This window comes from Rhinatrema bivittatum, chromosome 18 (genome assembly GCF_901001135.1).
Source record: "Rhinatrema bivittatum chromosome 18, aRhiBiv1.1, whole genome shotgun sequence".
NCBI lineage: Eukaryota > Metazoa > Chordata > Amphibia > Gymnophiona > Rhinatrematidae > Rhinatrema > Rhinatrema bivittatum.
In genome coordinates, this window is record NC_042632.1 from 11,331,081 (window position 1) to 11,357,285 (window position 26,205).

Consider the following 26,205-nt stretch of genomic DNA (forward strand, 5'->3'; position numbering starts at 1 on the left):
TGGGTGGAGCTCCGCTTCCAAAAATGGGAACCGGAGGAACTGTTTTGGCGCTTTCCAAGCTATTTGCGTACAGATAAGACATTCAAGGCATTTTTACAACAGAAATGGGAGGAATATGATTCTCACAACTCCCAACACTTTTCCAACCCTCAATTATATTGGGAGGCTGCTAAGACTGTACTTAGAGGAGAAATTATATCGTATGTAGCTTTTCGTAAGAAGAGAATAAATGCACAGATATTAACTTTAGAAGACAAGCTGGGAAGGCTCAAACAGGCGATGGCTATCCGTCCATCCATACAACAACAAAAGGAATATTTTAGTGTCCTAAGAGATTTAAATAGTGTTTTACATCAGAGGGCCCAAAAAGCATTTCAAGTGGCAGATAGGAATTTCTTCAAATATGGGAATAAAGCGGGGAAGCATATGGCCAATCTTATCCGGGTACATAGAGGAAAGACCTTTATTCCCTCCATGAAAACAGCTTCGGGGCAGTTAGTCACTACAAGGAAAGAGATTTGTGAAATCTTTCGCACCTTTTATGAAAATCTATATACGGATGATGTCACAGGAGGCGCCAAAGAGGAAGAAGCTTTCTTTAAGAATTTGGATCTCCCTTCTTTGTCCCATACTCAGCTTTCATTTTTGAATAGACCTATTATTCCTCTAGAAGTCCTTGCGGCCATTTCCACTAGTAAAGCGGGGAAGGCTCCTGGACCCGATGGTTTCTCCTTTGACTTTTACAAACTATTACAAAATCAGCTAACTCCCGGCGGTACACAAACAAGCGCTCCCTCCCCAATTTAATCTGGCGTACATAACAGTCTTCCAAAACCAGGGAAGGACCCCTTGGTCCCGAGCTCGTACAGGCCGATATCACTACTAAATTGTGATCTCAAACTTTTAGCCAAGGTCCTAGCAGATAGGCTCAGCACTATCCTACCACAGCTTATTTCCAAGTATCAAGTAGGCTTTGTTAGAAATAGACCGGCATGTGCTAACATTATCAGACTTATATCGGCCATGTCTTTGTCTCTAGCACAAAATATCAGTGCCCTGGCGATAGGATTCGACTCAGAAAAGGCGTTTGATAGGGTCTCCTGGCCTTATCTTTTTTCAGTCTTACAAAGGTACGGGATGAAGGGTAACTTTCTTAGCTACATCCATATGCTGTACGCAAATCCCTGTTCCCATATAGTAGCGAATGGTTTCAAATCAGAGGGCTTTCATATCCATAGAGGGGTACGGCAGGGGTGCCCACTCTCCCCACTATTGTACATCTTAGCCATTGATCCCCTTCTTCGGAAGATAGCAAACTCGTCGGCCATCACGGGTTTTGGGGAAGAACCTCATACATTTAAAATCGCAGCCTTTGCGGATGACATTTTAATATATCTTACCAACCCCCAAAAATCCCTGCAACCCTTGTTGGACATCCAAGAAGTATATGGCAGCTTTGCAGGCCTCCGTATAAACAAAGATAAATCTGAAGCCTTAGATATAGGGGGGAAGGTAAAATTGACATGGCAGGGTCCTTTCCCTTTGAAGTGGGTGTCCACAGCAATGAAGTATCTGGGGGTCAAGATACCACCAGATATCAATGATTTTTATAGACTTAATCTAGATCCCTTGTTGCATGATACAGCGCACAAGCTTCAGAAATGGCAGAACTTGCCGCTCTCTATAACAGGCAGAATACATACTTAAAATGGTAATCCTGCCACGGTGGTTATACGTATTGCAGATGTCAGCCTTGTGGGTTAGCCGAAAGGACTGCAGAGCGGTGCATGCCTTGTTTCGGAAGTTTATTTGGAACGGACGTCGGGCACGCATCTCTCTTCAAGTGTTAATGCAATCCAAGACAAAGGGAGGCCTGGGTTGTCCGAACATACGTTGGTACAATCTGACATGTCTTCTGAGACATATTACGGACATAGTTGGTGACCTTTCATATTATACACCACAGAATGATCTGCTGGTTTGGTGGGGGTTCAGTCCGTCAAGCTCCTTAAATCCTTTACTCCAGTTGCCGAGGGCTTCTCTTTCAACATCGGTTGGATTGCAACCGCTTTTACAAGCCTGTCGAAGAGCATGGGCTTTTCTTTGTCAGCGGGTACAGATGTATACCCTACCTAATGCATTTCTGTCAATCTGTGACCATGATCTCTTCCCCCCAGCGGCTTCGAGGTCCGTATTTCATAGATGGAAACTTAAAGGGCTGGTGTGGATATACCAATGTTTCTCTAAGGAGACGGGGGACCCTTACACTTTTTCTGAATTACAAAAACTATATATGTTACCCTCCACGGATTATTTTGCGTATGCACAGTTGAGGAATTTTATACGGGTGCATGGGAAAGGTTTGAGCCTCAGTAAGTCGTTTTGGTCTTTACACAGTATAGTGTTTGTTAGCAATGTTGGGAAGCCCAGGATTGCCAATTACAGTAAAATATTACATAACACCATTGCGCCAGACAGTACGGGGAAGGCATTTTCAAAGTGGCAACCATGGTCGAGTTTTCAACTAACGGATCAAGAATTTAAAAACTGCTTTGCAGAGTTATCTGAGTGGTCTGAAAATATTTTATATAGAGAATTACAATACAAGTTTTTAAGGAGGTTCTATATGGCGGCTGATGTGGCACATAAAGCTGGCATAACGCCTTCCTCAGAGTGTCTAAAATGCAAAAAGGATATAGGTTCATACACTCATAATTTTTGGGAATGTGAGGTGATCAATGGCTTTTGGGAACAAATTATCACTATGTGCAACCAGTTAATGTCTTTACACTTACCTATGGAACCTATGTTATGGCTTTTTGGAGTAAGCAAGACACCAGCTTCTAATTTAAGTAAGCCTGGTTTACAGTTCCTTCGTAAGGTGAGCATGACGGGGAAGAAATCCATTTTAGCATGTTGGATATCCACAGAAGGTCCAAGATATGAGCTCTGGTTCAAGTTGTTGATATGCCTATATACACTGGAATATACCAGCTGTCAGGAATCCTCAGAAAAAAGGAGACTGGAGATGGATAAAACTTGGCAACCCTTGGCCGATTATCTGACACCTAAGACGGGCTAGGGGGGCTGTTAAAGATAGCAGCTAGTATCATACCTGGCGAACCCATTACTCCATATTTCAATGGTTACACTGTCACTTGTCATTCGCTCTTGTTCTTGTTCTTATTCTTACTCTCTTCCCTTACTCTCTTTTGAAAGGATTGAGTAGAGCTTCATCTTGTCCATCTGTATAGTTGTACATATTGCCAACCGGTATAACTATATATAATTGTCTATACCTGTTTGCGACTGCTTATATGTCATCACCGACACACACACACACAAAATAATTTAGTGTGCTGAGGGGGGATGGGAATTGGGGGGATGGGGGTAAGGGAGGGGGGCGACTGGGGGAATATGTTTTTTATCTCTCTGTATATGTATATATTTTTGCATATATAATTATGCACCATTATTCTTCTTCCTTTTTTACATATGCAGTTCTGGCCTGGTCAGTGGCATGGTGGTAATTTTGATAGATGTCATATTACAAGACGAAGATGCCAGTTGGTTTATGATATGGTATTCTGATATGTTACTGTGTATTCGTTAGGCTTGGCTGCCAGCGATTGCTCTCTATATGTCAAGCATGTTAACGTTACTACTTGTGTAAATCTCGCAAGTTCTCTTTTTGACATTACATTGTGTGTATGTATATTGTGTTCCTGCAAAAATGTATATGTTTACCCTTTAAAAAAAGCAATAAATATATTTAAAAAAAAAACAAAAAAAAAAACTGATGAGAAACATTTCGCGGGAGAAAAGGAAGGAGAGAAGGGAGGGGCAAGGAGAAATCATCCTCTTATAATTTCCGGGACACATGACAGCCTCCAGTAATCCTGGTGCCAGCAACCAATACCCATTTCATTTCTGAGAAGGATATGGGCACCCCTCTTGCCTTCCATTCAGTGCTGGCATTGGCTGTCTTTGAGGAGCGGTTGGATAAGAAGATCTAGCAGGCTTTGAAGAAGGCACTACAGGGCCTTGATGCTGTGGCTGGCACTAACTGTCTTCAAGGTACTGCTTGATTCCCTTCGGCTGCATTGGTGCCAGTGCTGGGACCAATGCCTATTTCCTAAAACCCAAATTTTCAGTGGCCTGCGCGCATAAAATTTAGGGGTTACGCGTGTGGCCAGGCTATCTTTGTATATTAATGTACTGGAGAATTTGATGATTTCAGTTGAAAACTCTATATTTCTATTTATTTTTAAAATTATAAAGCTAAAAAAAAGATAAACTCTCACAATTTTGTTCTTTATGATAGTTTCTATCATTTTGCCTGGCACAGACTGTACTGCTTGTCCATGATGTGATTGGCAGGGTGCCTGTGAGCATAGTTGGCACAGTCTCATAGATGAACCTATGAGGCCTATGCCAAAGGCTGGTAAACGCGCCCTGGAGCGAGACAGATTTGAACTTCGCCTATACCAGCTGACTCCCTCACAGGTTAAGGCCTTAGATTCTGGCAGCCAGCAAGACTTGGGTGGTTCCCTAGAATGGTTGAGCAAGTAGCAGTTTGCTGCCTGCCCTTGGCTTCTTCTTAAACAGGAGATATAAGGGACAGATCAAGGACTGGAGCAATGCAAAGGCAGCCTGCTTGGGGTCATAGCTGGGTTTAAATACCCACCTGTGTAATGTCATCATGCGGCACTGGCTTGGGCTTTTCCCACCTCGAAGCATTTAAGGCGCGTACCTAAGGCCGGTGCACCAAGGGAGGGAAGGCAGTGTCCCTGCCACATGGCGCTTCAGCGGGATGTCCGAGGCCTTGGTGGTGAGTGTGGCCAGTCTCAGTCCTACCTCACGACCGGCCAAACATGATGTTATGGCAGCTGGCCACGGCCGCCCGCAGCCGGCTCATGTCATGTCATGCTTGGCTCTCTACTCCCGATACACTCACAGCTGTGGCCAGTCGCTGCTGCCGCGTTCCTCCGGGCTCCCTGTGCTCCATGTGGTGGCTCGGATGCTGCCAACCAGCGTTCCAACCCTGGGTCTCCCTAGGCATACGTGCCATCTGTCCTCCCCTTAAAGGGCCAATGGCGGGAACTTCAGGATCATCCCCGGATAATGACATCACTGGCCTGGGATATTTAAGGACTACCTCCAGCCACCACTACCAACTTGGCAACGAGTTCCCTGGTTCCTTCGGGTGCTTGCTCCAGTACTCCGCATCTGTTGTTCCTGCTCTACAGATTCCCTGTATGTACCCGATCAGTCCAGACTCCTGGGTTTTGCCTCCCCTCCAGCAGATGGAGACAGAGAAGTTTGAACGGACTCTGCCCTATACCCTGAGGTGCCACCTACGCTGGTTGGCAGCATCAGTATTTCTCTATCTCCAGCAGATGGTGGAGGTGCAAATCCCTTCAGTCTGGATTAGCTAGAAATTAGTTTAAAAAGAAACTTCTTTTAAAAAAAAAAAAAAGACTAATTTAAGGAACAACAAGAGAATTGAGGTACTGTAAGCCTCCCAGGGGGTTGGCAGGTCCTGGTGGAACCATCCCCCCTGGTATTTGAGGCTGAGGAGCAGAGGGTTGAGAACCCTGTAACTGGCACTCCTTTGCAGTCTCGAGGGTAATGCCGGGGAGCCCGGTTCACTCACCCTCTGAGGGGGACAGGTCCAGTGTTTCAAAAAGAACAAAGCACAGCCGATCTGTAGAAGAAGCTGTAAGGTAAAAAAAAAAAAAAGATTTTGTTTTACCTCTTCGACAACCTCTCCGGACCTCTCCGTCCGTCGTCCCCCCCCCCCCACCCCCCCTCCCGGTCGATTTCTGCCTGCCGGCTTCCCGCGGTCGTACCTCCTGCTGGGCTCTTTTTATATTTTTTGTGCTTCTCATTATGCCGCATGGTGCGGCCTGCAGCACTTGTGGGAAGGCATCCGCGTGGCTCTCCAGAACCAGCATCTGCTCTGATTGCCTCCCCGGGGAGGAGGGCACCTCGGCGATACCACAGATTTTAATTTCCTGTGGTGGCAATCCTCGCGGAGGCCGAGAGCCTGGGAGGCTCGTTCGGCACCATCAACCTCCAGACTCGTTCCCATTGTGCACGGAAACGGAAACCATCGTGGAGGATTTAGAGCACAGGAACGGGCAGCTTTGGGGGAAGGGAATTCCCCACTACCATTATCACTGCGAGCTGGGGCCTCCGGGGGGGGGGGGGGGGGCGATCCAGATGCTGATCGAGAGAACTCATTGGGGGAGGACCCTGGGGAGGCCTCAGACTCTTCTTCGTTGTTCTCCTAAGAATTTGTCCTCCTCCTTCACAAAGCCTTTAAGGCTCGGAGGACAGCCAGGAAGCAAGGTGTCAAGGCTCCTCGTTCAACCCCGTTGCCTTCGGAGGGGGGCAAAGAGGACACTATGACCCACAAGCAGCCCAAGCCCCCGGGGGGGGGTGGCTTCATCAAAACCTAAGCGGCCACTCAGATCTATATCCTGCCCTACAGACAGTTCATCTTCGGAGGCTTCGGATGTAGATGGATCCCATCTGCTGGATCCTTAAGGTCCGGATACAGATCCAGACAGCCAGCCTCTGCCTGCCAAGCAGTCGTGCTCACAGATGGTCAAAGGTGATGACCCAAAAGTGGTGCGTTTACTCCGAAAAGATGAGTTGGGTCCGCTTATTCCCGCTATTCTGGAAGAATTGGGGATAGAAGTTCCTCCGGAGGATTCACGGCTGGGTGCCGTGGATCCGGTGATGGTCGGTCTCAGGGGCCCGGGTTGCTCCTTTACATTTCATATGTCGGTTACTGACCTATTGTTTCGGGAATGGGACACTCCAGACTTAGTTTTGAAGGTAAACCGGGCTATGAATAAATTGTACCCACTGTCGGAAGATGCCCTGGACCTCCTCAAAGTGCCCAAGGTGGATGCAGTGGTCTCCGCAGTGATGAAAAAGACCACCATCCCTGTAATGGGAGCCACAGCTCTTAAAGATTTGTAGGATCACACATTGGAGTTGCAGCTTATAAAGATTTTTGAAGTTTCGGTTCTCGGGGTACGTGTCGCTGTGTGCAGCAGTTTTGCACTGAGGGGCCAGCCTCTGCTGGGTACAGCACTTGCAGTGGGTTGCATCCTTCTCAAATGCAGAAGCTATTTAGGCCGATCGACTGGAGGCCACGGTCGCTTACAACACTGATGTGCTTTATGATCTACTTCGTACTTCAGGCAGGAGTATGGTTTTGGCTGTCTCGGCCCGTAGTCTCCTCTGGCTCTGGAACTGGTCTGCAGACGTCTCTTCAAAGACCCACCTGGGATCCATGCCCTTTAAGGGGGAAGCTGCTCTTCAGCCAAGAACTGGAGGACATGATTAAGTCTCTTGGAGAGAACAAAGTCCATAAGATACCGGAGGATAAGCCCAAGGCAAGGGGATCCTTTTCCCAGCAGTCGAGATTCCGTGGGAATCGACGTTTTCACTCCTCGATCCTCCGGGTCATCATCTTGACAGGGTCCTCCCTGCCAACATTCCTGGAATCAGTCCTTTCATGGCTGACGTCCTGGTAGGGTCGGAGCCCCACAGGCACATGGGGGTCTCAAGTCTACACAATGAAGTGATGCCGGTTCACTCCTCCTTACCGAAGATAGGGGGCAGGTTATCTCTTTTCCTGCAGGAGTGGATCACCTTCACGTCGGACCAGTGGGTCCTAAATATAATAAAATACGGTTATGCTTTAGATTTTGCTCGGCCGCTCTGGGAGCGATTTCCCCGTGCCTGGCGGTGCGCGACACCTAAGACATCTGCAGGACTTGGGAGCCATAGTTCCGGTACCCACAGGAGAACTCAAGCGGGGACGCTACTCCATTTACTTCATGGTACCCAAAAAGGAAGGCACTTTCTGGCCCATCCTTGTCCTAAAGAGAGTCAATCGGACTCTAAGGGTGCCTCAATTTCGTATGGAAACTCTTCGTTCTGTGATAGTGTCCGTTCATAGGGGAGAGTTCTTGGCGTCTCTAGACCTCCATGGAGGCGTATCTGCACATAGACATCTGCCCTAACCATCAAAAGTATCTACAGTTCTCATTTCTCGGACATCACTTACAATTTTGTGCCCTGCCTTCGGTTTTGCAACAGCGCCCAGGGTATTCACAAAGATAATGGTGGTTGTAGCAGCAGCGCTCCGGAGAGAGGGTATTCTGGTGCATTGTTATCTGGGCAACCGGTTGATTCGAGCAAAATTGGAGGACCTTTGCCGGAAGGCGGTAAATCGTGTCCTACAGCTGTTGAGTTCACTGGGCTGGGTGGTCAATCCGAATAAGAATCATCTGGTTCCCTTCCAGTCCTTGGAGTATTTGGGTGCTCGGTTTGACACCCTCTTGGGCAAGGTTTTTCTTACCGAAGAGCGACTCACCAAAGTGCAGACTCAGGTGGAGTCAAACGCATTGTTGCGTATTCATAAACTGGTAAGATGTTTAAGATCTTCTCAGTTGAATCATTTCGAAATACCCTCAGTACGTCAAGCACACTTGTTTTTCACTAGAGAGATCTCATTTTCTATTGCTACACCAGCTCAGTGGAATCTTATTCCCTATGAACTCCGTTCCTTAGATTATGTAAAAAGATTTAAACACCTATTGAAGGAGTTTCTACTCCAACATGCCTTTAATGTTTTCTAGAGCTATACAATGTATTCTAGAGCTATACAAGTGAGATGATTTCCTTATCCGATGTGATTGATATAATTTATAAGGGATATAGTACTAAACTTTATTCAGTTTAACTTTAGGTAAGGTATTAGTCATCATAGTTTCTTGAAACTAGAGGTGTTTGTTTGTCAAATATGTGGTTGACTATATGTATGATATTTCATATTGTGTATGTTTTTATTGTATATCGCCTAGGCCTGTTTGTGTTAGGCGATTAATAACATTTAATAAAATGAAATGAAATGAAAATGCGAACCATACCTCGTCCCAGAGTCTGACATTATTTGCAGGTTCTCGGTTTGATGACTTCCACTCTCGAACTAGTCCCATGGGCCTTTGCACATATGAGACCTCTTCAGTCCGCGTTACTTTCCCGTTGGAATCTGCTATCAGAACAATTTCACCTTCTCCTACTTCTTACAGACTCAGCACGCTCCAGTCTTGTTTGGTGGCTTCTCCCGAACAATTTGCGTCGAGCAGTGGACTTAGAGATTCCCTCTTGGATGGTGGTGACCACCGATGCGAGTCTTTCCGGTTGGGGAGCAGTCTGTCGGGGGAGAGCGGTGCAAGGCCAGTGTTCAAGAATGGAGTCTTCCTGTTCGATCAATCTGTTAGAGACCAGAGTGGTTCGGTTAGCTCTGCAGGCCCTCTTTCCCTTGGTAAAGGGAGCTTCAGTGAGCGTACTCTCCGACAATGCAATGACTGTGGCCTACATCAACCATCAAGGCGGAACCAAGAGTCGACCAGTGGCACTGGAAGCCCAGCTCTTGAATAACTGGGCGGAGCAGCACCTGTACAAGATAGCAGCCTCTCACAGAGCCGGGGTGGGCAATGTGCAGGCCGATTTTCTCAGTTGACACCAGTAGACCCGAAAGGCCTCTCCGAAGAGGCCTTTCATCTTCTGAGCTGGAGCAGGCCCTGCATGGACCTAATGGTGAAGTACCACAATGCCAAGGCTCCACGATTCTTCAGTCGTTGAAGGGAACTGGGAGAAAAGGGTGTGGATGCTCTGGTCCTTCCCTGGCCAAAGGGCATTCTGATGTACGTGTTTCCGCCTTGGCCGTTGGTCGGCAAAGTCATGCGTTGCATCGAAGCTCATCCAGGCGAAGTAGTGCTGGTGGCGCTAGAATAGTCGCATCGCCCATTGTTTGTGGACCTCATGAACCTAGCAGTAGACGGACCTCTGAGGTTTCATCAATCTCCAACTCTTCTGCACCAAGGCCCCATTTATTTTCGAGAGGCAGATCGCTTCTGTCTAGTAGCATGGCTTTTGAAAGGCAGAGATTGAGGAGTAAGGGTTACTCGGAGGCGGTGATTGCCATGCTCTTATGGTCTTGCAAACCTTCTACCTACATGGCTTACGTCCGAGTTTGGTGTGTTTTTGAGACCTGGTGTCAGGACCACGAGGTGGAGCCATCCAGAGCTTCCGTTGTGAATGTTTTGGCCTTTTTACAGGCAGGACTGTCAAAAGGGTTGGGCTCTAATTCCTTAAGAGTCCAGATGGCGGCCCTTGGTTGCTTTCGAGGTAAGGTACAGGGCGTGCCCTGCAATCCCATCCAGATGTGGTTCGCTTTTTGTGTGGCGTCAAGCATTTGCGTCCTCCGGTTCGGAACCCTTGTCCCTCATGGAAGATAAATCTGGTTCTCCGCGCCCTTTGTAAAACGCCTTTCGAGCCATTGAAGCGAGCGATGCTGAAAGATCTGACATTGAAAGTGGTCTTCCTCATGGCTATCTCCTCAGCGAGGCATGTGTCGGAGCTACAGGCCCTGTCTTGCAGGGAGCCCTTCATACGGATTACAGATGCAGGAGTCTCCTTGCAGATGGTGCCCTCCTTACTTCCGAAGGTAGTGTCCTCTTTCCATTTGAATCAGTCAGTGGAGCTCCTTTTCTTTGCAGACTTGGATTCTTCTGCTCCAGAGTCTAGGGATCTAAGGAAATTGGACGTGAAACGAGTACTGTTGCATTACTTAGAGGTTACAAACAGTTTCTGTCTCTCAGACCATCCTTTCATCCTGTTGAGTGGCCCCAGGAAGGGTCAGAAAGCTTCAAGGGTCACTGTTGCACATTGGCTAAAGGACGCTATTATCTCTGCTTACATAGTTCAGGGTCGTCCGGTTCCGGTTGGTCTTCAGGCTCATTCTGCTCGGTCACAAGCAGCCTCATGGGCAGAATGTCAGCACGTGTCGCCGCAGGAAATTTGCCAGGCAGCTACTTGGAAATATGGACAGAGCCTGGTTCTTTTGGGGCTAGTGTGCTCCGAGCGGGACTCTCTGTCCCATCCCAGTTAGAGAAGCTTTGGTACATCCCAGGAGTCTGGACTGATCCGGGTACGTAAAGAGAAAAGAAAATTGGTTCTCACCTGCTATTTTTTGTACCTGTACTACCACAGATCAGTACAAAGTCCCACCCATTTCAGTCTTGGGAGTAACGGAGAGTCCGCTCTGTCATTGATTATTTTGATTCAGCAAATTTATTAGATGTTCTTATGCAATATGTCCCACTTACAGGGTTTGAGTAGGGGCATGTCTCGTTTGTTACGTTATAGGTTTACATTCCCTCTGGGGGGAAGTTGTGTTATAATGAAAATTATGGTTTAAATTTTATGTTTGGGTACTGCGTAATACTGACAGACTCTAGGCGGAACATCAGGGTATAGGGTAAGAACATAAGAACATGCCATACTGGGTCAGACCAAGGGTCCATCAAGCCTAGCATCCTGTTTCCAACAGTGGCCAATCCAGTCCAAAAGAATCTGGCAAGTAAACAAAAACGAAGTCTGTTCCATGTTACCGTTGCTAGTAATAGCAGTGGCTATTTTCTAAGTCAACTTAATTAATAGCAGGTAATGGACTTCTCCTCCAAGAACTTATCCAATCCTTTTTTAAACACAGCTATACTAATTGCACTAACCACATCCTCTGGCAACAAATTCCAGAGTTTAATTGTGCATTGAGTAAAAAAGAACTTTCTCCGATTGGTTTTAAATGTGCCACATGCTAACTTCATGGAGTGCCCCGAAGTGATAAGTAATTCTGTTATCTGAACTTCGGTATTAAAAAAAAAAAAAAAGAAAAAGGTATAAATAAATAAATAAATATTATCCGAAAGAGTAAATAACCGATTCACATCTACCCGTTCTAGACCTCTCATGATTTTAAACACCTCTATCATATCCCTCCTCAGCCGTCTCTTCTCCAAGCTGAAAAGTCCTAACCTCTTTAGTCTATCCTCATAGGGGAGCTGTTCCATTCCCCTTATCATTTTGGTAGCCGTTCTCTGTACCTTCTCCATCACAATTATACCTTTTTTTGAGATGCGGCGACCAGAATTGTACACAGTATTTAAGGTGCGGTCTCACCATGGAGCGATACAGAGGCATTATGACATTTTCCGTTTTATTCACCATTCCCTTTCTAATAATTCCCAACATTCTGTTTGCTTTTTTTTGACTGCTGCAGCATACAGAACCTACGATTTCAATGTGTTATCCACTATGACGCCTAGATCTCTTTCTTTGGTTGTAGCTCCTAATATGGAACCTAACATTGTATAACTATAGCATGTGTTATTTTTCCCTATATGCATCACCTTGCACTTATCCACATTAAATTTCATCTGCCATTTTGATGCCCAATTTTCCAGTCTCACAAGGTCTTCCTGCAATTTATCACGATCTGCTTGTGATTTAACTACTCTGAACAATTTTGTGTCATCTGCAAATTTGATTCTCACTCGTCGTATTTCTTTCCAGATCATTTATAAATATATTGAAAAGTAAGGGTCCCAATATAGATCCCTGAGGAACTCCAGTGCCCACTCCCTTCCACTGAGAAAATTGTCCATTTAATCCTACTCTTTGTTTCCTGTCTTTTAGCCAGTTTGCAATCCACGAAAGGACATCGCCACCTATCCCATAACTTTTTACTTTTCCTAGAAGCCTCTCATGAGGAACTTTGTCAAATGCCTTCTGAAAATCCAAATCCATTAAATCTACCGATTCACCTTTATTTACATGTTTATTAACTCCTTCAAAAAAGTGAAGCAGATTTGTGAGGCAAGACTTGCCTTGGGTAAATCATGCTAACTTTTTGTTCCATTAAACCATGTCTTTCTATATGTTCTGTGATTTTGTTTAGAACACTTTCCACTATTTTTCCTGGCACTGAAGTCAGGCTAACTGGGGAGAAAGACCGCTACTTCACGCATATCCAGCATAGCTCTCTGCTTCAACGGCAGGGGAGAAAGACCGCTACTTCACGATATCCAGCATAGCTCTCTGCTTCAATGGCAGGGGAGAAAGTCTGCTACTTCACTTTCAATGCATATCCAGCATGACTCTCTGTTTCAACGGCAAGGGAGAAAGACTGCTACTTCACGCATATCCAGCATAGCTCTCTGCTTCAACGGCAGGGGAGAAAGTCTGCTACTTCACTTTCAGTGCATATCCAGCATAACTCTCTGCTTCAATGGCAGGGGGGATGAAGAAAAGTGGATCTATATACAGGCAACAATCAACAAGGACTGAATTACATAGTCTGGGTAAACAAATAAGCATGGGTATAGCTTGTTTATTGTGGCGGTTACTACCCCTAACTAATTAAGCTAGATATTTCACTTAAATGCAGTTCCAACACTTCTCTCTACATTAAAGGTGGGGGTGGAAGGGAAATAGAACCAAAAGGTTACTAAGAGCCAAGAGAAACAGATAAGTATGAGAGAAAAAAAGTAAAGCTTGCTGGGCAGACTGGATGGGTCGTTTGGTCTTCTTCTGCCGTCATTTCTATGTTTCTATGTAGTATCCCGGATCACCCCTGGAGCCCTTTTTAAATATTGGGGTTACATTAGCTATCCTACAGTCTTCAGGTACAATGGATGATTTTAATGATAGGTTACAAATTTTTACTAATAGATCTGAAATTTCATTTTTTAGTTCCTTCAGAACTCTGGGGTGTATACCATCCGGTCCAGGTGATTTACTACTCTTCAGTTTGTCAATCAGGTCTACCACAACTTCTAGGTTCACCGTGATTTGATTCAGTCTATCTGAATCATTACCTATGAAAACCTTCTCCAGTATGACTATCTTCCCAACATCCTCTTCAGTAATCACTGAAGCAAAGAAATCATTTAATCTTTCCACGATGGCCTCTATCATCTAACGGTCCAACTGACTCCCTCATAGGCTTTCTGCTTCGGATATATTTTAAAAAGCTTTTACTGTGAGTTTTTTTGCCTCTGCAGCCAACTTCTTTTCAAATTCTCTTAGCCTGTCTTATCAATATCTTACATTTCAGTTGCCAACGTTTATGCAATATCCTATTTTCTTCTGTTGGATCCTTCTTCCAATTTTTGAATGAAGATCTTTTGGCTAAAATAGCTTCTTCCACCTCCCCTTTTAACCATGCCGGTAATCGTTTTGCCTTCTTTCCACCTTTCTTAATGTGTGGAATACATCTGGACTGTGCTTCTAGAATGGTATTTTTTAACAATGACCACGCCTCTTGCACACTTTTTACTTTTGTAGCTGCTCCTTTCAGTTTTTTTCTAACAATTTTTCTCATTTTATCAAAGTTTCCCTTTTGAAAGTTTAGCACGAGAGCTGTGGATTTGCATACTGTTCCTCTTCCAGTCATTAATTCAAATTTGATCATATTATGATCACTATTGCCAAGCAGAAAGGTATATCACGAAGCCATGTTAAATACTAAAATATCATTTTACCAATTATACATGACTCAGTATCAAAGAAATCTGTGGAAACAGATGCAAGAATTTATACCATCATTGCCACAGCAACATCAAGAAGCAGCCCAAGCAATTATTCACAAAGGACTTGAGGCTGGCAAGCACGAAGTCCTTGCTGCCTATGATGGGTTTGAAACTGCATCCAGAGTGGCGGCATCTGGAATAAGTGCAATACATTGGGCATGACTTAAAGCCTCGGACCTCAGGCCTGAAGTCCAGGAAAAATTAGTTGACCTCCCATGCCTGGGTGATAACCTTTTTGGTACCAAGGTACAAGATGTAGTTGCTTAATTGAAAGAGCACACAAACCCTGCGTCAACTTTCATTGATTCCGCAGGATCCAGCTACACAATCATCTCGTAGGCTTTAAAGAAAGGAACCTAGAAGGCCCTTCTATCGACAGAGGTGTTATTACCCTCCAACATCAAGGGGCAGATCGACTAGGCCACACCAAAGAGCTCAGCCCAGACAACCTAGGACAGCTAGGCCTCAACCTCCACCACAGACGGGACCGGCTGCTGGCTTTTGAGGAGTTTCCCAGAGACCAAAGCCATCTCTTTGATCCTCATCCAGATCTTCCAGTAGGAGGCCGAGTATCCTACTTCTACAACCATTGGTTACAAATAACAACAGATCAATGGGTACTTGCAATAATATCTCGAGGTTACCAACTCAATTTCCTCTCAATTCCAAGAGATTCTCCTCCAAGACCTCTTTCACTAACAGAAAATCACATAATCCAATTGCAAGTAGAATTATCCACCCTTCTGAGAGCCAGGGCTGTACAGCCGGTGCCCCGGGCTCAGCAGGGCAGAGGATTCTATTTTCTCATTCCAAAGAAAACCGGAGGCCTACGTCCCATCCTAGATCTCAACAAATTTCTGAAAAAAGAAAAGTTTAGGATGGATTCTCTAGGCACCATGCTTCCACTTCTTCAAACAGGAGATTGGCTTTGTTCTCTGGATCTTCAAGACACATGCTCACATTCCAATATTCCCTCCTCATCACAAGTATCTGCGCTTCATAGTGGGTCATCATCATTTCCAATACAAAGTACTGCCATTTGGACTTGCCTCTGCTCCCAGAGTATTCACCAAATGTCTGGCAGTAATAGCAGCACACTTGCACAAGGAAAGTGTCCATGTCTTTCCCTGTTTAGATGACTGGCTCATCAGAAGTCAATCTCAACAAGGAGCTCTAGCTTCTCTCAGTCGAACAATTACTCTACTTCACTCCATGGGGTTTCTCATCAATTATCAAAAGTCCCATCTCACTCCATCTCACCTGCTTCAATTTATAGGAGCAGAATTGAACACCATCCTCTCAAAAGCTTTTCTACCCGGGGATCGGGCAGACACACTTTCCCTACTGGCAAGCTCCATTCACGCGAAGAAACAAGCAACAGCTCATCAGTTTCTAACCTTACTAGGACACAAGGCCTCCACAGTTCATGTCACTCCTATGGCAAGGTTAGCCATGCGGGTAACCCAATGGACTTTAAGATCACAATGGATCCAAGCCATTCAACCACTGTACTCTCCAATTCAAGTAACCCACCAGCTATGTTCATCTCTACTTTGGTGGGTGAACAAGGACAATTTGCGCAAGGGCCTTCCCTTCCAGCAACCAGTCCCACAGATAACTTTAACTACAGATGCATCCACCTTAGGTTGGGGAGCTCACATAGACAATCTCCAAACCCAGGGTACTTGGACAAAACGCGAAGCAGCATTTCAAATCAATTTCCTGGAACTTCGAGCTATACGTTATGCTCTGCATGCATTCAAGGACTGCCTTTCACACAAGACTGTTCTGATCCTGTAAAAAGGTTTGAATGGACGTATAGAGGTTTCTACCACTAGCAGAATTAAAACTATTACCAGGGAATCCTGCTTGGATGAAAACCCCTTACTTAAATCCTCCCTCTTACCCTTCTTGCCTATAGACAAAAAGTTTATTGTTTAATTTCAGAGATATGTGTTCATATCTACCACAGAACTTTATTCACCAATAATTCATGCAGCACAGCATGCATTTAAAATAAACCAGTTTGTAGTAAAAAATATTTTCTTTATTTCAGATAAAGAAAGATATCAATATTAGAATCTCTAAATGACTAAGAAACATTTTTATGTTCAAATCTTAACTTTACCAGAGTATATCCTACAATCAATGTGACAACCATTAATAGGGTAACTGAAAATATTAAAATTAGGTAAATATCAATCAGTCATCTTTTCAATTAATGAATCAATGCATTTCTAATACATCTGCCAATCTAGAAATAATAGCAATTTAAAGGTTCTCATATACTTGAATAAATGATTATATCTTTACCAGATATCTGAAGCAGCCCACTTTTGTCTCTCTATATCCACGTGCAAGGAAAAATCCAAAGTCACACACCTTTCTTTCTGTGTCTGCTTCTAGTTTTATACCATAAACGTTCTTTCATCAAAAGTAACTGTATTATTTCTATCAATACATCTATCTTTTTTAGCCTTTGAAGAACTTCAGTTCTATTTTTATTTTTTATTTATTTGTGTTTTTCTATACCGGCATTCACGGCAGTTCGTATCATGTCGGTTTACATAAAACAAGGGGTGAGCAATACATTATAACGTACATAGCTAAAACGTAAGAGTATACATTACAAAAGTATAACAAGTGCGTAGAAGAAAAAGTTACAATAAAACAGGGGTTATTCTAACTGGGATTAGAGTTAGAGGAGAGATAAAAAGTTTAACAAGAAGTAAAACATTGTAGTGATTGGTTGGTATTGTCTGTTTCAGTTTAATAGAAGATGCTCAGTGTTGCTGCATTTGATGGAAGTGAATCATTAAGGGTCCGGAAATGCTTTCATGAACAGCCATGTTTTAAGTCTCTTCCTGAAGGTTGGAAGACATGGTTCCTGTCGTAATTCTAAGGGGATTGAGTTCCATAGTGGGGGACCTGCTGTGGAGAAGGCCCGATCTCTCAATGTTATATGTTGGGTGGTATTGTTGTGAGGTACTTGTAGATATTCTCTATATGCTTCTCTGATGGGTCTGTTGGAGGAATGTTTTTTGAGAGCTATTTGTAGATGGAGTGGAGCCAGTCCATGGATATTTTTGTAGATTGTGGTGAGGGACTTATGAATTATTCTGTAGTGGATTGGTAACCAGTGAAGGTCTTTGAGGACTGGTGTAATGTGATCTCTTCTCCTTTTGTTTGTTAGAATTCTTGCTGCCGTGTTCTGTATCATTTGGAGAGGTTTAGTGTGGGATGATGGGAGGCCTAGAAGGATAGAGTTGCAGTAATCAATTTTCGCAAATATTATTGCTTGAATAAGGTTGAATATTATTGAATATATTATTGAATATTATTGCTTGAATAAGGTTCAAACAATATTATCCATATCAGAATATGGAAAATAGGAGTTTTTCTTACCCTGTTTAAAGAAGTGCCCATTTTCGGTCTTTTATTTAATGCCAAGGTGTGCCAGGCAAAAAATCCTTTCTAGTTCTGAGAGAAGAGCTTATGCACTCCCTTCCATCCCAGGATTCACGCCTGAGTGACCACGTGTTTAAGGATGCCCAAGGCCATAAAATGCAGACTTCTTTCTCACTAGAGATAAGCAACAAGTCGAAAACAACCTTTCTCAAGGTCTGAAAAGGGGAAGAAGAGGGGACTGGAATTTTTCCAGCACAGGCCATCGACTAAAGCCATAGCTTATAGAAGAAGTAAAGGCATATGGGTAATTAATGCTAACATGTCTCTTTATGGCTAATTGATTACTGACTTCACTAAATATAAGTAATTATCAATAAAGCACAAAATATTAAAATATTTTCTGACAATCCAAACGAACAACACAGTAGCCATGTGGTACATCAACAAACAGGGAGGTACTTTGTCAAGAAGCTGTACAGATTTGGGACTGGGCCCTGGCACACTCAATGTTTCTCCGGGCCACTTATCTGGCAGGTATTCACAACGTAGTGGCGGATTGACTCAGTCGCCAGTTCCAACCACACGAATGGTCCCTGGATCCCTCAGTAGCGACCAGGATATTTCAACATTGGGGCAACCAACAATAGACCTCTTTACATAACACTTGATTCACAAAGTGGACAAGTTCTGCGCTCTCCACAGACAGAAATACGAGCCAGCCAAGGACGCCTTTGCTCACCCTTGAAACTCAGGCCTACTATACGTGTACCCTCCGATACCGCTCATAACCAAAACTCTAGTGAAGCTGCAACAGGACAAGGGGTCCATGATACTCATAGCCCCGTATTGGTCTCGACAAGTATGGTTTCCCACACGTCTAGACCCCTCGATCAGAGAACCAATTTGCCTGGGTGTAGCTCCCACTCTCATAACTCAGGGTTGGTTGCGCCATCCCAACCTTTAATCCCTATCCCTGACAGCATGGATGTTGAAAGCTTGATTTTACAACCACTCAATCTTTCAACCAATGTATCTCAAGTACTTATAGCTTCACGTAAACCTTCAACACAAAAGAATTATTCTTTGAAATGGAAAAGGTTTACTTTGTGGTGCATGAAAAAGAACATTAACCCTTTCTTCTGCCCCACAACTTCTCTACTGGACTACTTATGCCATCTTTCAGATTCTGATCTCCAGACATCATCTGTAAGAGTACATTTAAGTGCATTCTCAGCTTACCATAACAAGATGGGAGATGCACCAATATCTATACATCCTCTTGTCAGTAAATTTATGAGAGGTTTAATTCACCTTAAACCCCCAATTCGGCCACCTGTCACTGAATGGGACCTGAATTTGGTTTCAACAAGACTCATGTGTTCTCCTTTGAACCCATGAATTCCTGTGATCTTAAATTTCTTACACGGAAGACTATCTTCCTTATAGCCATTACATTGGCTAGAAGGGTTAGTGAGTTACAAGCACGTACTCACCCTATACAAAATTCCTACATGACAGAGTGGTTCTCCGTACACATCCAAAATTCCTTCCCAAAGTAGTTACGGAATTCCACTTGAACCAGTCTATAGTTTTGCCCACATTCTTTCCAAGGCCTCATTCTCACCAAGGAGAATGGGCCTTACATACCTTGGACTGTAAGTGTGCGCTAGCTTTTTACTTAGACCGCACTACAGTCCACAGGCAATCCACTCAACTCTTTGTATCTTATGCCAAACAAACCGGGAAAAGCAGTGGGTAAACATACTCTATCCAATTGGCTAGCAGATTGCATACAGTTTTGCTATGAAAAAGCAGGCCTTCCTCTCCAAGGGCGAGCAAAGGCGCATTCAGTAAGAGCAATGTCAACTCAGTAGCACACTACCGTTCAGTGCCAATTCTTGACATATGTAAAGCAGCAACATGGAGTTCTCTTCACACCTTTGCAGCTCATTACTGTCTGGACAAACAAGGACGACAAGATTCAGCATATGGACGATCTGTCTTAAAGAACTTGTTTCCAGTTTAATCCCAACTCCTTCTACATCCACTCTGCTGTGATCTTTGGCTGCCTCATTTTCAACAACAATACTTCACTGTTGCTCCACTACAAAATGACTCGGCCTCTAGCTTGCTAATCACCCATATGTGAGGACTAGCATCCTGCTTGTCCTGGGATAAAGCAAAATTGCTTACCTTGTAATAGGTCCTATCCCAAGACAGCAGGATGTAGTCCTCACGAAACACACCCACCACCCCGCGGAGTTGGGTCCGATACATTTTATTATTTTGTTTTTTGCTAAAGCTTATTGCTACATACGAGACTGAAGAGAGACCCCTGTGGCAGAGAATATCATGGCATGCTGGGCATGCTCAGTGGCCTCACAGGGTCAGTCAAAAGTTTCTAGAAACTTTGACAGAAAGGTTTCCGCAATAGGGCTCCATCAATGATGTCACCCATATGTGAGGACTACATCCTGCTGTCCTGGGATAACACCTATTACAAGGTAAGCAATTTTGCTATACATTCCCTTTGAAAATTGGTGGACCTTGTGCACCTTGTGAACTTGTGCGTAAGTTACCTGCAATGTTAGAAAATTACTCTTAGTCAATAATAGATCTCTAGTTCTCCTTTGGGATACAGGAATCAAGAGTGCTTTTGCCTATATATGTTAATAAGGGTAACCACACTGAATTAACTGGTATTGCTTTTAATGTTATTCATTTTTACAGACTAACTTGTGTACACAATTTCTATAGTTTGTCAGTGAAAGTTTTTTACTTCTTGGCAGCAAACATGTTGGTTCTCACCTTATTATTTGGGCTGGATAAAGTCAGGCATAATGTATAAAAAGAATGGCAAATGCTTCTAACATGATGTTAAGCAGTTACAACCCTAAACAACTTGCTGGGCTGATTGGATGGACCATTTATCTGCTGTCATTGATGTTAATGTGAATTTTACTTTCCAAAGTGCACATCACAACAGTTAGTACAATGCATTTTATTGGTTAAACATTTCAGAAGAAATGCCTTAGTTTACGAAATCTGATACAAATTATCAGACCCTTCCTTCCATTTGTAATGTATATCAGAGAGGAGAATGTTTATTTCAAAATCTAATTAATGTGTTTGTTTTTATATTCCTAGAGTCACAAACCTGAAATATTGGGGAAGGTGTGAGACTGTGATTTCCAGAACGTTGCAGTTTCTAAATGATCTGTCTGTGGGATATCCTTTGTGCAGTCTGCGAGTGTGTACCAGGTTAGAAGAGGAATCTCATGCTGGTACCTTTCTTCCTGCTTATTAGATTTAAAATATGCTTTTAAAGCAAAACAACAAACAAGTATTTGGTTTGAAATTATTTTGTTTTTGATGGGTTCAGATGCTACTCCCTTTGTCATGTAGGAAGAGACCTGTGTGATTTTGAAACCTCAAATACTAAAGCAAGGATAATTTTCAAAGCCCTTACTGCATCTAAATTGTATCTTTGAAAACTGGGCCTCCCTTGGTATGGCAGTGTTTGTCCTTTTAGCTGCCTTAGGGGAGGTGTTCCCAGGGATATGTTTTGGATGTGATCAGACAAGAATGTATGCAAATTATACTTTCAAGTCTATGTGTGTGCTTACAGCAAGTACCACTGGTACTTGCTGTAAATACTTTGTACCAGTGACAAGTTTCAAAGGAAAAGTACACATGTATTTTTTCTCTGAAACCTGGTGCAAATTCTGCAGATAAAAAATACCAAATGGATTTGGCCCCAAAGTGGCCAGTCTTAAAACCTCCTACAGAAGATTGCCTAAAGTATAAACATCCAGTCTGAACTCATGAAACTAAAGGGGAGTCCTGCCTTCAGACCATGGCGCTAATGGATAAGAAATGATCATTACTTTTGAGACAGGTCAGTAGTGAAAGAATTAAAAATGTGCATATTCAGCACTTTCTATGATATGACATTTGGGTGAGAATTTCTAGTTTCTTAATTTAGACAAATACCTAGGTCCTCACTTCCTCTAACAAGGCAGGGTATTATTAATTATTAAACTGGGTAGTTGTAATACCTTTTGCCAGTCCAGCATGAAAATTAAACAAAGATATTGAGTGGTTTTCACATTGATCCAATAACAGATATCAAACTCTGTTTTTCTGCTTAGCAAAAGCATAAAGTAGCTGTTGAAGACATAAACACTTGAGAAGCAGATGTGTAAGATAAGATAACATCATAACTCTTTTGTAATTCACCCAGGGCTGTATTTGGGGCTCATCAGCCATCTAAAGGGGTCATACCTATCTCTTCATTCCTTTCAGGTGCTTGCATATAGTGCACTAACAAACACTGCAACCATGTCTCCCCTCAGTCTAAAGAATACTTCTTCAGCAAGTTCCTAGAGTTTGTGTCTACTGTTTTCTTTTTCTCTGTCCATTTCTAATCAAGAAAAAATTCACGTTCTGGAGCACCTCCTTTTTCTGACCAGAATTCTTCCTTGTGGCTTTTCACAAGTCAGCGATTCTTTGGGTTAGAAAATAGCAGAGGAAGTCAAGGTCCCAGGAGATATGGTAGAGCTCTGTCCCTCTTCCTCCCCCTCAGAACTCTCCTTTTTTTCTCTCTTTTGTCTTGTGAATTTGCTTCTTGTCTCTGGACCTTGTTATTGCCTCTTTTTTCTCAATTATCTATTGCTTTTGGACTCCTGTGCCTGCTTCTGTTGTGGGATATATTCAGGTATGCTCATAAGTTTACATACCCCAGCAGAATTTGTAAGATATGTAGTATTTTAAGAAAACATGAGTGAGACAAAACATGTTTATTATTTTTAATGTGTTTCAAATTAAACTACTTCATGCCTCACAGCATAATCATTAAACCAGAGCAATAAAGGAAATAATACAATGGTCCTGTTCAAAAGTATACATACTCTTGGAAGTTTGGGCTGATAATATACACTCAAGTTGACACACATAGGTTGATTGTAATTCATAACACTGTATAAATAGTCAAAATTTCTTAGCTCTTGAGAAGAAACCCTTGCGCATTTCATCCAGGGCTACAATGACTTTGGTGGTTACTGAAGCATGGGGAAAGCAAAAGAAGGATCTGTGAGCAAAGTAGTTCAACTTTATAAATCAGGAAGTTATCCAGAGATTTTATAATGCCTATCAGTACTGTTCAAACTCAGTGGGAGCACTATCAGTACAGTTCAGACTCAGTGGGAGCACTGAGAGGAGAAGATCACCTTGCTGGTGGCTGAAAGGAATCAATAAGTTTTTGCTTGGGACATTGTCTTTTTTAAAAGTATTGGGGCAAAGTTAACTATTTGGGAATATTATTTAGTGTGTTTGTGTGTGCGTTTAATAGTTAGTAAGGTAGTGAATAAACAAGTTAGACTGTATTTTTAAATAGTCAGTAAGGCAGCTAGTAAGCAGTAGTTAGTGTGTTTATTTTTAAAAATCTGTACGGCAGCTAGTAAGCAGAACTGAGTGTTTGTATTAAAAAAAAAAAAAAAAAGTAGCCAGAACTAGAAATAAGGTAGGAGCAGTGTATACCTAAGTAAAAAGGTTGAAAAGTTCAGTTACTCACCTTGGAAAGGTGTTGCGCTAGTGTGATTTGGTTTGATTAGGTACTAACATTTGTTAATCAAGAGAGCAGTGAGTCAGTCTGGTTGACTAACTGAAGTTAGACTGTTTGTATTTCCCAGCCCACCCTTCGCTCATCCTTTAATTTATAGGCAGGTGCCACTTTCACAAAAAATAAAATAAAATAAACAAGAACAAAAACTTAAGAACATAAGAAAATGCCATACTGGATCAGACCAAGGGAACATCAAGCCTAGCATCCTGTTTCCAACAGTGGCCAATCCAGGCCATAAGAATCTGGTAAGTACCCAAAAACTAAGTCTATTCCATGTTACCATTGCTAATGGCAGTGGCTATTCTCTAAGTGAACTTAATAGCAAGTAATGGCCTTCTCCTCCAAGAACTTATCCAATCCTTTTTTAAACACAGCTATACTAACTGCACTAACCACATCCTCTGGCAACAAATTCCAGAGTTTAATTGTGCGTTGAGTAAAAAAGAACTTTCTCCAATTAGTTTTAAATGTGCCCCATGCTAACTTCATGGAGTGCCCCCTAGTCTTTCTACTATCCGAAAGAGTAAATAACCGATTCACATCTACCCATTCTAGTCCTCTCATGATTTTAAACACCTCTATCATATCCCCCCTCAGTCGTCTCTTCTCCAAGCTGAAAAGTCCCAACCTCTTTAGTCTTTCCTCATAGGGGAGTTGTTCCATTACCCTTATCATTTTGGTAGCCCTTCTCTGTACTTTCTCCATCACAATTATATCTTTTTTGAGATGCGGCGACCAGAATTGTACACAGTATTCAAGGTGCGGTCTCACCATGGAGCGATACAGAGGCATTATGACATTTTCTGTTTTATTCACCATTCCCTTTCTAATAATTCCCAACATTCTGTTTGCTTTTTTGACTGCTGCAGCAGAGAGTTGAGCAGTCCCTTGAAGGCCACTACCAGACATATAGTGAATTCACTAATACATTTAAGGGACATTAATTAGACACATTCCTACTCCCATAGCAACCTAAAACTTAACTAGGAACTGAACAAAATTGAGATGAAGGCAGCAGCCCAGCAGCAAGAGGGGGGCTTCCCAGTCTTTTGCATCGAGTGTCACATCTATGATTTTTTACCCGCCGGTGAGAACTTGTACATTTGCATGCGATGCAAAGAGCTCCTGGCTCTCAGAGAACGAGTCCGATCTCCGGAGACTAGAGTGGCAGACCTGGAGGAGCTGAGGCAGACAGAGAGGTATATAGAGATCTTCAGAGACATAGTAGCCAAGTCCCAACTTTAGACTGGCAGCCCTGGTGCTGCCTTGGAGGAAGATGGTCTCATGATTGGAGAGCATCAACCTGGTGCAACAGGAATGGATCCTGTAGCAAGGACCTGCTCTCCAGGTGATGCATTGTCCTTTCGCACCAAGGATATCTCCCCAAGGCCTACTGCCCAGGAGGGAAGGGTTAGGTCAGCCGTCATAGTTGGTGATTCGATTATTAGTAATGTAGACAGCTGGGTGGCTGGTGGGTGTAAGGATCGCCTGGTAACATGCCTACCTGGTGCGAAGGTGGCGGACCTCACGTGTCACCTAGATAGGATTTTAGACAGTGCTGGGTAGGAGCTAGCTGTCATACATGTGGGCACCAACGACATAGGAGAATGTGGGAGGGAGGTTCTGGAAGCCAAATTTAGGCTCTTAGGTAGAAAGCTTAATTACCGAACCTCCAGGGTAGCATTCTCTGAAATGCTCCCTGTTCCACGTGCAGGTCACCAGAGGCAGGCAGAGCTCCAGAGTCTCAATGCGTGGATGAGACGATAATGCAAGGAAGAGGGATATTCAGTTTTGTTAGGAACTGGGGAACCTTTTGGGGAAGGGGGAGTCTCTTCCGAAGGGATGGGCTCCACCTTAACCAGGGTGGAACCAGACTCCTGGCGCTAACCTTTAAAAAGGAGATAGAGCAGTGCATGGTTCGGAGAGAGGTATCTTCAAAGGATACTAATGATGCATTAGAATTAGGGCATCCCGACAGTGAGGTTCCAATAATAAGAAAAGTAGTCCAAATGTGCCTGTAACTAAAAACTCACCTGAGCTAAAAAATTCTAACTTATCCCTATCAATTAAAAAGCAGAATGAAAATACAAAAAAACCCCAAACTTTGAAATGTTGGTATGCTAATGCCAGAAGTCTAAGAAGTAAGATGGGAGAATTAGAATGTATAGCAGTGAATGATGACATAGACTTAATTGGCATCTCAGAGACATGTTAGAAGAAGGACAACCAATGGGACAGTGCTATCCCGGGGTACAAATTATACCGCAATGACAGAGAGGAGCACCCGGGAGGCGGTGTGGCGCTTTATGTCTGGGATCGCATAGATTCCAACAGGATAAACATCCTGCATGAGACTAAATGCATAATTGAATCTTTATTGGTAGAAATCCCATGTGTGTCGGGGATGACTATAGTGATAGGAGTATACTACCGTCCACCTTGGCAAGATGGTGAGACGGACAGTGAAAATGCTAAAAGAAATTAGGGAAGCTAACCAAATTGGTAGTGCGGCAATAATGGGAGACTTCAATTACCCCAATATTGACTGGGTAAATATATCATCCTGGATGGAATAAATGATAGCTTTATGGAGCAATTGGTTCAGGAACCGACGAGAGAGGGAGCAATTTTAGATCTAATTCTCAGTGGAGCACAGGATTTGGTGAGAGAGGAAACGGTGGTGGGGCCACTTGGCAATAGTGATCATAATAT

At 43.4% G+C, this 26,205-nt stretch overlaps 1 protein-coding gene across 3 annotated transcripts in view; it reads left to right on the plus strand.

Annotated features, from left to right (window-relative positions):
- The window catches only part of RANBP17 (RAN binding protein 17), a 1,033,051-nt gene that overhangs the window by 566,002 nt on the left and 440,844 nt on the right, over nucleotides 1-26,205 (plus strand). For 2 of the 3 annotated variants that reach the window (XM_029583607.1, XM_029583606.1), the window contains exon 16: nucleotides 21,018-21,098. In XM_029583607.1, the coding sequence (XP_029439467.1) occupies nucleotides 21,018-21,098 (81 nt within the window). Of the gene's footprint in view, nucleotides 1-21,017; nucleotides 21,155-26,205 lie in introns of all 3 variants that reach the window. The other variant, XM_029583608.1, reaches the window with a different exon arrangement.